The sequence below is a fragment of the Patagioenas fasciata genome, chromosome 28, assembly GCF_037038585.1.
Source record: "Patagioenas fasciata isolate bPatFas1 chromosome 28, bPatFas1.hap1, whole genome shotgun sequence".
Classification (NCBI taxonomy): domain Eukaryota; kingdom Metazoa; phylum Chordata; class Aves; order Columbiformes; family Columbidae; genus Patagioenas; species Patagioenas fasciata.
Window position 1 is genome coordinate 5,916,750 of NC_092547.1, and position 12,407 is coordinate 5,929,156.

Genomic DNA, 12,407 nt, shown 5'->3' on the forward strand with positions numbered 1-12,407 from the left:
CAGACGGTCCCTGTGCTCCTCATCCGCACAGCACCCGGGCGAGTCCCGCGGTGCGTTCTTGGTGAAGCTTACAGCGAGCAGCACTTCTCAAGAGAGGAGCTGCTGTGGCTAAGCTGTGCAAGTAAGCTCAGGCTTACGGCTGAGTCTGTCCTAAAGAACTCTGTAAAAACGTCGCGGGTAGCAGTTAGCAATCCGTTCCCTCCGTGCATTGCAAATCCCAGCCCCTGAGTGCAAGTACCTTCTGTTTCATTGTGCCTGAGGTTTTAATCCGGGCGGTGCTGGAGTTACCGAGGACCGTCCTGTGCCCCTGCAGCACCAGCCCCCGGCCATGGCCACGGCTGTGGAACGTGGCCGTTGGGACGGGATGCAGGAGGTGACATCCGCGGTGACAGGACAGCTGTGCATTGCTCACATACGGACACATGGACCTTTGCCAGGGTGGCTTGTTGTATTTTGCTTAAAAAGCGATGCCCTGGGAGAGCAAACGCTGTGGGCTCGGCCTTTCCCGCGCCAGACGAAGGGCTTTGTAATCTCAGTTTTGTGGCCCGGGTGTTGAGGCAAGGGATGGCGTCCGTCCCGCGCTGCCCGGGGCCCTCTGTTCTCTGCCCGTCCCTGGAGCTCGGGAGGTACACGGGGCGAGGGTTGGGGCTTCGCTCCTGATCGCAGCTGCTGGTGGGGTCCATCGCTCCGGAGCTCCCAGTCTGCCTTTCCTTCTCAATTAATTTCTCCCCATTAGTCAGAACCGCATCTGAAATTGCTGCGCCTCCTGCTTCTTCTCCACCTTCCCTAAACAAGGTCTTGTCTCCGGTGTATTCTGGGCTTGTGAACAAACAATAGATCTTGAAATCTTCCCTTTTCCAACAGGTGTCCTATCCTTGGGTGTTATTTATGGCTGCTGGATGGGTGACATCGCATTCAACGGAGCGTGTGAACGCACATGGACCTGATCCTCCGCTGATAGCGAAGGAGGCGGAACATCGGCATCAGGAGCCAAGATAAACCCTGAACCGCGTGGCGGGCGCTCGGAGCGGAGCGGAGCACTCAGCCCGCCCAGGCTGCCGTTGCTGCCCGGCGCGGTGCTCAGGTGAGCCGCGCGCTCCAAGGGCTTTGGAGGTGGCTGATGCACCTGAACAAGTCGGGCGGTTGCTCCGACTCCCCCGGTAATTAGTTCCCTATTGTCAGGAGCCTGTGCAGGTACGTGGCACCTTGGCACTGCCCTCTGTGCCCCGGGAGCCCAGGCTGCTGGCTGCTGCGGAGCGAATGCATCCGAGGCCGTTTCCCCGTGCCGGCTCTTGCCTTGGCGTGCCCCGTGTTTGGCTTCGGGTGTTTTACAGTGCGGAGAACATGGGAATGATGTTCCGAGCTCCCTCGGAGCTGCGGGGTCCCCGTGTGTTCTGGCTGCGCCGGAACAGTCAGGAAATGGGAACGAGGAGCAAAGATCTGCACCTTTAACTGGGCAGGGTCCTGGCAAAAGTGCTCGTTATCTGCATTTGCATTTGTTGTTCCCCATCTTTAATTAAAAGGTCCACGCAATAGAATAAATTACATATGCATTTTTATTAGACAAACACCAGAAAGTGAAGAGAGACAAACAGTCATGGGACACGTTTTATATACAAAATCCGGCCAAAAAAATGCTGAGCTGTGACAAGCAGGTTGCAAATTTAAACCAGCGGGACTCGTGTTCGGCAGCAGAGCCCCTGCGGCACGTGCCGGCCGACACGGCGGAGAGAGCGTTCCAGGAGTGGGGTGAGGGCGGCCCCGCGCCGCTGCCCGCGCTCGGCTTGAGCAGAGGACCAGCGCTAAGGTGGTTTCTGGCGAGTGGCAGGGAGACTTTTAGCTTCTGTAACTTCTTCTGGTGGAGGAGGTGGAGACGAACTTGACGCTGGAGCTGCTGCCGCCTGCCAGGCCGGCGCTGCCCACCCCGGGGCCGCCGAAGCTGTTCCCCATGGCGCACGTGCCCCCGCCCATGCTCAGGTTGCTGCCGCCTCCGTAGCCCGTCCCCACCGTTGTCCTGGTCACGGCTGCGAGGAGGAGAAGGGAAAGCTCTCAGTTTTGTGGGCACTGGCTCCTTGGTGCACAGGTGCACTGATGTTTAAGTCAGGTAACTGCCTAGAGCTTAGTGACTTACAGATATTCACGGGGACGCCGTCTCCAGCCAGCCTGGTAGGGGACAGAAAGGGAAGAGGGTGAGAAATCACAGAATGATAGAATCATCGTCTGGGGATACCGGGGGAAAATCTAGGGGAGATTCCTTCTTGTTCTTTGGGGAGAAGAAGATAAACCTGGTGTGATTGAGGGATGCGTTGTGCCATGTGCCGTCCTTTAGCTGGGACAGCCTTCCCTCCCCTGTCCCTGGTGAGCATTTCCAAACCGCTCAGTGTTTCCAGTGCTTAACCTGGGACTCGAGGGGCCGTGTTGCCACCCACCTGCACTCCTCGCCCTCCAGCAGCTTCCTGTAGGTCGCGATCTCGATGTCCAGGGCCAGCTTGACGTTCATGAGCTCCTGGTACTCGCGCAGCTGCCGGGCCAGGTCGGCCTTGGCCTGCTGCAGCGCGTCCTCCAGCTCGGCCAGCTTGGCCTTGGCGTCCTTGAGCGCCAGCTCCCCGCGCTCCTCGGCGTCCGCGATGGCCGCTTTCATGTTGGCGCACTGCGGAGGAGAAACCGCTGCCTGGATCCCCCACACGAGACCCAGGTTTGTTCTTGGCCTGCCCTGAGACTACACGGTTTCATTCCAGCACCACCAGCGTAACCAGCGATGGTTCTGTTCTTGAGATGGAAAGGGCGAAACGGAGCAGAGCTCGCATAACTTGCCTCCGATCTTTTTCCTTCCTCTCCCTTGCGAGTCTGGGGTAAAACAGTTAAAAGTGGGCGTTTCGCTGCCCTTTACCTGTTTCTTGACGCTGTCGATTTCAGAGCGCAGGCGCTGGACGTGGCGGTTGAGCTCGGAGATCTCCTGCTTGGTGTTGCGGAGGTCGTCCCCGTGCCTGCCCGCCGTAGCCTGCAGCTCCTCGTACTGTCGGGGAGAGGAACCGTCAGCCGAGGGAAAAACCCCTCGTTTTTGGGGTAACGCGGGTGCCCGGGAGCGCGGAGCCCTCCCAGCCCAGCAGCTGCAGCGCTGCTGCGCGCGGTGCAGCGGTCGAGAAGGTTTTCTTGGAACAGTCGGTCTTGATCTGTTCAAGACAAGACATGAAGATAACAGCCCGGGAACCCCCCCGTTCCTGCACCTTGGTCTGGTACCAGGACTCGGCCTCGGCGCGGCTGCGGTTGGCGATGTCCTCGTACTGCGCCTTCACCTCGGCGATGATCCCGTCCAGGTCCAGGTTGCGGTTGTTGTCCATGGTCAGCACCACCGAGGTGTCAGAGATCTGGGTCTGCATCTGCGAGAGCTCCTGCAAAGGGCCCAGGGCCGGGTGAGCTCACCCGCCCGGGAGATGCCGTTTCATCCCCTCCATGAACGTGCAGCCCTGGGAGAGGCTGCAGATCGTTATCGCCGCAGCTCAGACGCTTGGTAGAGCTCGAAAGGGTTTAGCATCTCCCGGGGGGAGAAATTACAGGCTTTCCGAGAAACGGAGGGAGGGGAGCCCTAACCGGGGGGGCTGTGCTCACCGCTTCGTAGAGGGCTCTCAGGAAGTTGATTTCTTCAACCAGCGCGTCCGCCTTGGCTTGTAACTCCACCTTGTTCATGTAGGCAGCATCTACGTCCTGGGGGGTGAGACGTTTAGGGAACGTGTTTTAAACTCTTGTTAGCAAGTCGGGAGCGTGCAGATCTCTGCAATGACAGCCAGGGAAGGCAGCACGGAACAAAAAGCGTTTGGCCTACAAAGGGGTGGAATTGTGCGTGAAGAGGAGGTCAGAGCTCTGCAGATTGCGCTCGGGCGTTAGGCCGGGTTCGCTCTCACCTTCTTGAGTGTCACGAACTCGTTCTCCGCCACCGTGCGCCTGTTGATCTCGTCCTCGTACCTGCGGGAGGGAGCCAGCAGCAGCATTTGTTTAGGCAGGCAGCGGGCGGGGGTGATCTGAGTGTGCTGGAATGAACTTCCTTAAGAGCATTTTGCATACAATGTTCTTTTCTCCTACAGAGCATCTGAATAAGAGACCCTGAGCGTGTTCCTGGGCTAAACTAGTCAAAACAAGTACATCAAAAAGCTTTAGAGAGCCTGTTCTCTTTTTGCTATTTCGAGCCATCAGTCGTGCTCGCGTGCCCGTCTCGGGCGGATGGAGCGCGCTGTCCCGCGACTCGCAGACCTACCGTGTCATTTCTTCGTTCTCGGTAGGTAATTTAGTTAATAAGCCTTTGATCATATTCCAAATTATTCCCTGAATGTTTGTGCATTTGGAACTGTTACTTCGGTACCGTTTGTCTTGCGAAAATGTCACAGCCTTCGCTGTGGGGAATTCTGGTGTTCCGGACTCGCCCAGTTGGGGTTAAGGGTGCTGAGCGGGGAAAGCTGCGCCCGGCCAGGTAAGGGCAGTCAGTCACTTACTTCTTCTTGAAGTCCTCCACCAGGTACTGGGTGTTGAGCAGCTCTCCCTCCAGCCGGCCCTTGTCGCCCAGCAGGCTGTTGAGCTGCACCCGCAGGTTGTTGATGTAGGTCTCAAAGAGCGGCTCCAGGTTGTTCCTCACCGTTTTGAGCCCCTGCTCCTGCAGCAGGCTCCACTTGGTCTCCAGCACTTTGTTTTGCTGCTCGAGGAATCGGACCTGCAAGCAGAAACATCCTGAAGGTGTTTGGATAGGACGGGGGTTCTCGCTTTCCCTGCGAGCGGGGCACCGCGCTCCCAGCCGAGGGGGGAACTGCTCTGCCCTGCTGGTTGTGTAGCCAAATCCTCACCTGGTGCAAGAACCAAATTGGTACCTGGCTGCGGGGCCCCTGCTCAGCACTGCAGACACTCTGCAATGACCGTGGACCTTCTTGCGTGATCGCTTTGCTACATGAGGACGAGGTACCTGCGTTTTGTGAGGGGCGCCTGCACGATCAGGTGAGGAGCACAACAGCGTGTGCACTTTGCTCTCGTTTTTTCAGTAAATACAGTAAACGCCATTTCTCCCTTCCCTCAGCACAGCTCCCCCGCCCCACAAAACCCCGAACGGTGCAGCCTTTTCCTTGGAATCAGAGGAGCTGCTCGGCCAGAACAGAAACCGAGCACCTAATGAACGAGGCAGCGGAGCGGGCAGGCAGAGCCGGGCTTTGCCGTTCTGAACCAGCAGCCCGAACGCCGCGATAGCTTCACACGCCCTGGGGGAAACCTCCGGGAACCAGCAGCCGGCATCTCCCTCCTGCAGTGCGTGGGGCTCCTTTCTGCACTGCTCACACCTCACTTTAACCCTCTGAAACTTCCCAGGGCCCGGCGGAGGGAGCCGGCGTCCCCAGAGGGACGGGGTGCTGGCCGGAGCTCGCGTTCTGCGCTGCCTGCGAAGCGCCAGGCGGCCAAGGAGGAGAACCCGAGTACCGGATGATTAATTCATAGCAACCGCTACGCAGCAGGTACCGTTCCCTGGGATTTCCGGGGACCCAGCATCTTCAGTCTCATTCCTCGCGTCTTTTCCTCCTTGAGCAGCTGATGTGCTCAGAAACGGCTGAAAAAAGAGTCCCCGTCAAAAAGAGTCAGGATAAGAGGGAAGCTCAAGTCTCACCTTGTCAATGAAGGAGGCGAATTTGTTGTTGAGGGTTTTGATTTGTTCCTTCTCCTCCTTTCGGATCCTTTGGATGTTGGGGTCGATCTCCAGGTTGAGGGGTTTCAGCAGGCTCTGGTTGATGGACACTTCTTGGATGCCCCCGGCTGGGAACCCAGGGCCACCAAACGCGCCGTAGCCAAAGCCACCGCCGTACACGCTGCCGGCGCCAAAACCTCCATAGAAGCTGCCGCCCCGTCCGGCCACCGAGATCCTCTTGCATCCCCCCAAGTTGTAGAGGCTTTTGCTTCCAAAGCCACCGCCGACCCTGGCGAAGCCGCTGCCGGCGTTGCAGCTGCCGACGCGGGTGACGGAGCGGGAGCTGAAGCTGGTGCGGCAGGTGTTGGGGACGACGGCCGAGGCAGCGCTGAAGCCGCTTCTCCCCCTCTGGATGCGGACGGTGGACTGGCGAGACATGGCTGGCGCTTGGGGCCGGGTGGATGCTGCGAACAGAGGAGCGGCGGCGCTGGCCTGGAGCGAGGAGGAGGAGGAGGGAGCAGGAGGGATGAACCTGTGCTCTGCACGGGCTCCGAGAGCCCTTTTATGCATTTGTGAGACTGGGATGGGTTTGATGAGGTTGGATCATCTTTCTGATTAATTAAGCTTGGCATGTCCAACAGCATTCTGGAGGGTGAACTCACTCCGCACACACGCCCTGCTGAAATAATGCAGCCGGGTTCTGAGCAACAGGGCTATTGTTGGGGAATAACTGTCGCCTGTGCCGCCTCTGGAGCCAGGCAGACTCCGGCAGGGCGCTGGAAAGTGCCCGTGAGTCACTGGCACGGGAGGAAAACACCGCTCACAGCGCCCGGCACTGGAAACTTCATCCCTGGGGATTGGTTTTGCCCCTTTTCTGTTCGCGTTACGAGTTACGGTGCTGTAGGAAGGGGCCGTGTTTTGCAGCCAGCCCTGCACTTTATCCTGGTTGTTGTGATAGATACCGCGTGCTTCCCTCCATCCCGCACCACGGACCTGCACAAACAGCTCAGCTTCCATCCCCAGATAAGCTCAGCTCCCTGAGCTGCTTTCTTCTGAACATCCTGCTTCTGCAGACTTCTCCCATCCCTGAATGTATACATATATATATATATATGAATGAAAATGGAATGTTTTGACAGGTCTGTGTTCACCTGTGCATTTTGGCAGCTGCCGTTGAGCTCTATCACCAATACTTGTGCTGCTAACTCAGCAGTGAGGATTCGGATGTCGGTGTTTTAACAGGATGGGAACAAACAAATAAATAGGAAGAAGGATGTGGGAGCAGGAGCTGCTCCACATGCGGTGGCTCTATGGCAATGGGCACTCCGGGGTGGCTCTATGGCGATGGGCGCTCTGGGGCTGCTCCGTGTGTGGTGGCTCTATGGCAGTGGGCACTCCGGGGTGGCTCTATGGCAATGGGCGCTCCGGGGTGGCTCTATGGCGATGGGCGCTCTGGGGCTGCTCCGTGTGTGGTGGCTCTATGGCAGTGGGCACTCCGGGGTGGCTCTATGGCAATGGGCGCTCCGGGGCTGCTCCCTCGCCCCGTTCACAAGCACCCCGTAGTTTCCCAGCGATGGAATCGGCTCAGTCAGTGCTGCAGATCCAGGTCCCCGCTCACGCACACGGTGCGGCTGCGGTACCAGCGCAGCCCTTTGCCGTGCGCTCAGCACGGAGGGTGGTTTAACAAGTCAAATAGAAAAACATGGAAAACAATTGATTTTTCAGGACAGCGAGTGTTTCTGGCCCTCGTGTGCTCCGGGGTGTTCGGGAGAGGATGATTCACACCTGATTTATTTACCCAGGAGAGTGAACTTGCAGACGCAACCCCCCAAACCGCTTCCCCGGGTTGTGCGTGTGTCTGAGCGGCTGCTGCGGAGCGGGAACAGCGCGATGGTGAGCAGTGACGTGATATTGAGCAATGACATGATATTGAGCAGTAACGCAATACTGAGGAATGTCGTGATATTGAGCAATAATGCGATACTGAGGAATGTTGTGATACTGAGCAATGACATGGTACTGGGGAACGTTGTGATACTGAGCAATGACGTGGTGCTGAGGAGCGTATCTGCGCTTCCATCTCCCCTGTCTCGCAAGGTGGTCGGGTAAGGAAACTCCCAGAAATTGTCTGTCCCCTGTTTCCCCAGCACCTCGCTCCAGTGTTGCGATTGAGTTTCTAAACACAAAGGGCAGGAGCGGGGGTAAATAACAGTCGTTGGTTCATTTTGGTGGCGTTTTAAGGGCTGGATCCTGCAGGTTTTGCGCCCGTGGGAGCCGGCAGGGGGGTTGCAGCCAGCAGCTCTGCGCCCAGGCAAGGGTCCGTGTTTTCCCCTCCGATCGGCAGGCGTCACGACCCGATTCCCCCGCCCAACGCGCTGGGTTGATGGTACAGACACAGGTCTCAGGGACAAAAGCATGGGAAGGGTGCTGCAAGGTGGGAGCTTTTGAAGCTGCGGCGGCTCCGCGGGCGCGCTCCTCTCAGAATCCGTGTCCCCAGCGCTTTCCCGTGTGTTCGGGGGGATCCCCGTGTCCCCAGCGCTTTCCCGTGTGTTCGGGGGATCCCCATGTCCCCAGCAGTGTCCCGTGTTCCCATGTGTTCAGGGATCCCCATGTCCCCAGCACTGTCCCGTGTTCCCATGTGTTTGGGGGATCCCCATGTCCCCAGCACTGTCCCGTGTTCCTGTGTGTTTGGGGGGATCCCCGTGTCCCCAGCACTGTCCCATGTGTTCAAGGATCCCCATGTCCCCAGCACTGTCCCGTGTTCCCATGTGTTCAGGGATCCCCATGTCCCCAGCACTGTCCCGTGTTCCTGTGTGTTTGGGGGGATCCCCATGTCCCCAGCACTGTCCCGTGTTCCTGTGTGTTTGGGGGGATCCCCATGTCCCCAGCACTGTCCCGTGTTCCTGTGTGTTTGGGGGATCCCCATGTCCCCAGCACTGTCCCGTGTTCCTGTGTGTTTGGGGGATCCCCGTGTCCCCAGCACTGTCCCGTGTTCCCATGTGTTCAGGGATCCCCATGTCCCCAGCACTGTCCCGTGTTCCTGTGTGTTTGGGGGATCCCCATGTCCCCAGCACTGTCCCGTGTTCCTGTGTGTTCAGGGATCCCCTCCCAGTGGATCCCAGCGGATCCCCGGCCGCGCTGGGCGGGCGAAGCCCCTGCAGAGGCTCCCGGCTCCGGCGTGGGCAGAGCTGACTCAGGGTGCAGAAACCCACCCGCGCTTACGAACAGCGTGATGCGTCAGTGCTTTCCCTTTCCCCCTCGGGCTCCTTTTTTACATACGAAACTCGTCTTTTTTGGCCAAAGAATACACCAACTGCGTTGGAGCCCATGGTTAATAACAGTAATAACGCAGCTCCTCCAACCGAGGGAAAAGAAATTAATTTCTTTCCATTTCACATGTGCGCCAGGGTGGAGGTGATGCGGTTGTCACTCATCTGGAAGGAATTCAGAGGTAATTACGGAAGGCAGGACTGTGAGCAGCAGGAGCTGCAGCTACAGGTCCGGGGTATGGTGTGAAGGGGGGCCCGGCTCTGTTGGTGCAACACGGGGTTTCCAGGGAGCTCCCGGGAGCGCCTCCCCTGCACCTGCAGCTCCCGACACGCCGCGGTTCGCTGCTCCGCTGCAGATACCTCGCTCCGATACGGACGCTTCCTCCTTCGCCGCTCGCTCCGTGGTTTCTCCTCCGGATCAAACAAAAGGAGCCGCGGTCGGGCAGGTCCCCCGGGCAGAGCCCGTCCGCGAGGTCCGGCGGGTTCCCAAAGCCCTTCCCTTCCCTCTCGTCTCTTGGTCCCAGGCCGAGCAGAGGGATGCGCGTCCCCACCCGGCGGCAGGAGGTCCCTTTGCACCCTGCTGTAGCCTAGGAGTGCAGTCTTGGCCGGGTTTGGTTCTGACATCACGCTGGTGTCAAGGTGATAACTCAGAGAGCAGGAACCTGAGTTCTGGCTCTGGCGGGGCAGCTCCAGCTCCTTAGTGAGGAATCGGAGGCGTTTTCCGTGCACGCAGCCGGCGAGCGGGGTCGGAGCGGGAGGCCTTGTCGGTGCTGGTGCCCTGGGTCAGACAGGGCTGGGGTTTCACACGTGCCTCCTGTGTTTTGTTTCCAAAAAATACATTTACTTGTGAAATAAGAGCGTGACTTACTAACTCAGGTCGGTTCACCTGTGCTACCTAATCTCAGCTTAATTATCAGCAAAGTCAAGGCTGTAATTTAGGTTAATTGCTTAAATTAAAGCCTTTGGGTTAAACTTGGGCTGCTAACCTAAATTCAAACCCTACTCATTTTGACCGTAATTTACTATTTCATCCCAAGTTAATGAAGTCCCGCTGGTCACCCTGAGCCTTTTCCACGGGGACCCGCGCGACTCGGAGCGTCCCGGTGCCACGGGGGCCTCGGGGACGGTTCCCGGGGTGAACTGGGGGTCCCGGAGCCCCCGGAGCCGTTCCCAGCAGCGTCCGCGGGCCGGGCGGCTCTGCCTGCGGGACGCTTTGAAGTGGAGGCCTGACCTGCTTTCTGCAGATGATTGAGCTCTGCGCAGCGCGGGGGCACCGCTGCAGCCAGGTGCCTTCACCTTCATCTTCACCTTCACCAGTGCCGTTGATGCCAGGTGCTTGTGCGGAGCAGGGAGGCCTCGTTTCCCCTGGTGCATCTTGAAAGAGCCTCTGGCTTTAGGTGGGTATGAGCTGATGTGCCCTTTACCCTGTTTTCTATGTAGCACTGTACCCGTTGTAATACTTTGTCTTTAATTCCCGAATAGGGCTGCTGGGGCTCACGTGGAGAGCAAAGATCTCCCGCAAAGTCATCGCAGCAGCGTCGCCTCCTTTCTCGTGGCCCCAGGCTCCGTCTTCCTCCCGATACAGAAAATCCAGCCCTGGAAGGTCCCGGTGTTTCGGGTCACCGTGGCTGCTCGTGGCGCGTCCCCCAGCTCCATCGCTCCATCCTGCTCCTGCTGCCGCTCTCCTGGCAAAGAGCCGGAGCGGGAGGTTTGAGTTCTCCCCGTTGACACCAGCGGGACGTGCACAGCACCGTGCTTGGAGCCGGTAAGATAAACGGGGTTATTCGCCTGTCCTGGGGAGCGTGTCCGGCCACGCCGCGGCGATTTCAGGAGCCCCGGTGCTGATTCACGGCGCGGCCGCAGCGCCGTCCCCAGCGCCGTCCCCAGCGCCATCCCCAGCCGCTCCGGGAGCCCAGCGCGATGTCGCCGCTCGGCTTAAATAGCAAAGCTCGGAGCGGACAGGTGGCAGCTGGGAATATTGCTCCGCTGCCGGTTTTGCTGCGTTACCCCCCTGCAGCCATTTTGTGCCTCATTTCATTTGCAGGCCACGGAAACCATTTGCAAATTAAAACAAAATCATTTTCTTTGATGAAAATTCTGCTTTTGGGTCAAAAAGCTGCAAAGTTTCGTTTGGGAAATGTGGAGGGAAGATGTTTCGCATTTCGGAGACGTGGTCATTCCCATACGAAACGCCGAAGTTAAATGTTCGGTTTAGAAGAGTAATTCACCTAACGTTTGAGTTCCCAGCTGAAATCGCCGGTCGAGTTTGACTCGAGGAGGTGAGGTTCGGAGCTCTCTGCGGATCCCAAGGGAAGAGGCGTCAGGGTGGGCTCTTCAGACACCTCTGCGGAAACACGAGAGACCCAGAGCTGCTCGAGACCCTTTGGTTTTCCCTTGCAGGATCCCGAGGTCGCGGAGGGACCCGGCAGCGACGCCCGGGTACGGCGGGCGCCTCTGTTTGAGCCGATGGCGCAGCAGCCGGTTCTGTCCGCTCTGTAAAAGCCAAAACCCAATCCCTTTGTTGATAATTAAAATTACACATAGAGCTTAGCAACAGCCGCCCAGCTGGGATGCCTTTGCAAGCTTCACCCTGTTTCCTTAAAACAGTCCAAGAAACATGGTCAGATGCTTGAAAACTGACACAAACTGTTGAACGGATGCAGCCCAGCTCCTGGGGTGCCAGCGGCTGTCCCCACCGTCCAAATCCATCGCGTCTGCCCTTCCCCGGGTGCTGGAGGGGCAGTCCCGGCTGTGCCCCCCACCCAGCCCCACAGTGGGTCCTGGGGCTCCCACTCCTCGCAAGGTGGGTCCTGGGGCTCCCACTCCTCGCAGGGCAGGTCCTGGGGCTCCTACTCCTCACAGGGCGGGTCCTGGGGCTCCCACTCCTCGCAGGTGGGTCCTGGGGCTCCCACTCCTCGCAGGGTGGGTCCTGGGGCTCCCACTCCTCGCAGGGTGGGTCCTGGGGCTCCCACTCCTCACAGGGTGGGTCCTGGGGCTCCCACTCCTCGCAGGTGGGTCCTGGGGCTCCCACTCCTCGCAGGGTGGGTCCTGGGGCTCCCACTCCTCGCAGGGTGACACGGGGCTGTTCTCTTGCTCTGGGCCCCCACCTGCTGGAGACACCCGCTGGGCTCCCGGGTGCACGGGGCAGCTGGCTCGGGCTCCCACCTCCCGCCCTGCTTCCCCGTCCCCGCTGCCAGGATTCCCAGCAGGACCGGGGACCAGGAGCCGGGGAACGGCTTCATGTTCATTCAGAACGAAGCTGAGGCCCCGAACGGCCCTTCAGAGCCGCCGCTCTGTGTGGGGTTTGTGTGCGGTGGGGAAAACCCCACGTGCAAACGCTGCACATGCAGATTTTGGGCGCTTCGCCCCATGTCCACCCCTCTTTGCTGGTTCTGCCCCCGTTTCTGGGGGGTTCGGCTGCTCCGTTCCCCTCCCGCTCCGACGTGGTGTCCTCGCTGTGGCTGATCCCGGTTCCTCCTGTTCGT

General features: G+C 59.0%; 1 protein-coding gene across 1 annotated transcript; it reads right to left on the minus strand.

Annotated features, from left to right (window-relative positions):
* Positions 1-1,562: 1,562 nt before the first annotated feature.
* Positions 1,563-6,200, minus strand: LOC136113766 (keratin, type II cytoskeletal 75-like). The gene is made up of 9 exons (XM_065858982.2): positions 5,636-6,200; positions 4,488-4,702; positions 3,903-3,963; positions 3,610-3,705; positions 3,228-3,392; positions 2,891-3,016; positions 2,430-2,650; positions 2,132-2,163; positions 1,563-2,024 (listed from the first exon to the last, which is right to left on the minus strand). Exons 1-9 carry the CDS (start codon positions 6,089-6,091, stop codon positions 1,837-1,839), a joined length of 1,560 nt encoding a protein of 519 aa, XP_065715054.1. The 5' UTR covers positions 6,092-6,200; the 3' UTR covers positions 1,563-1,836.
* Between the last annotated feature and the right edge of the window lie 6,207 nt (positions 6,201-12,407).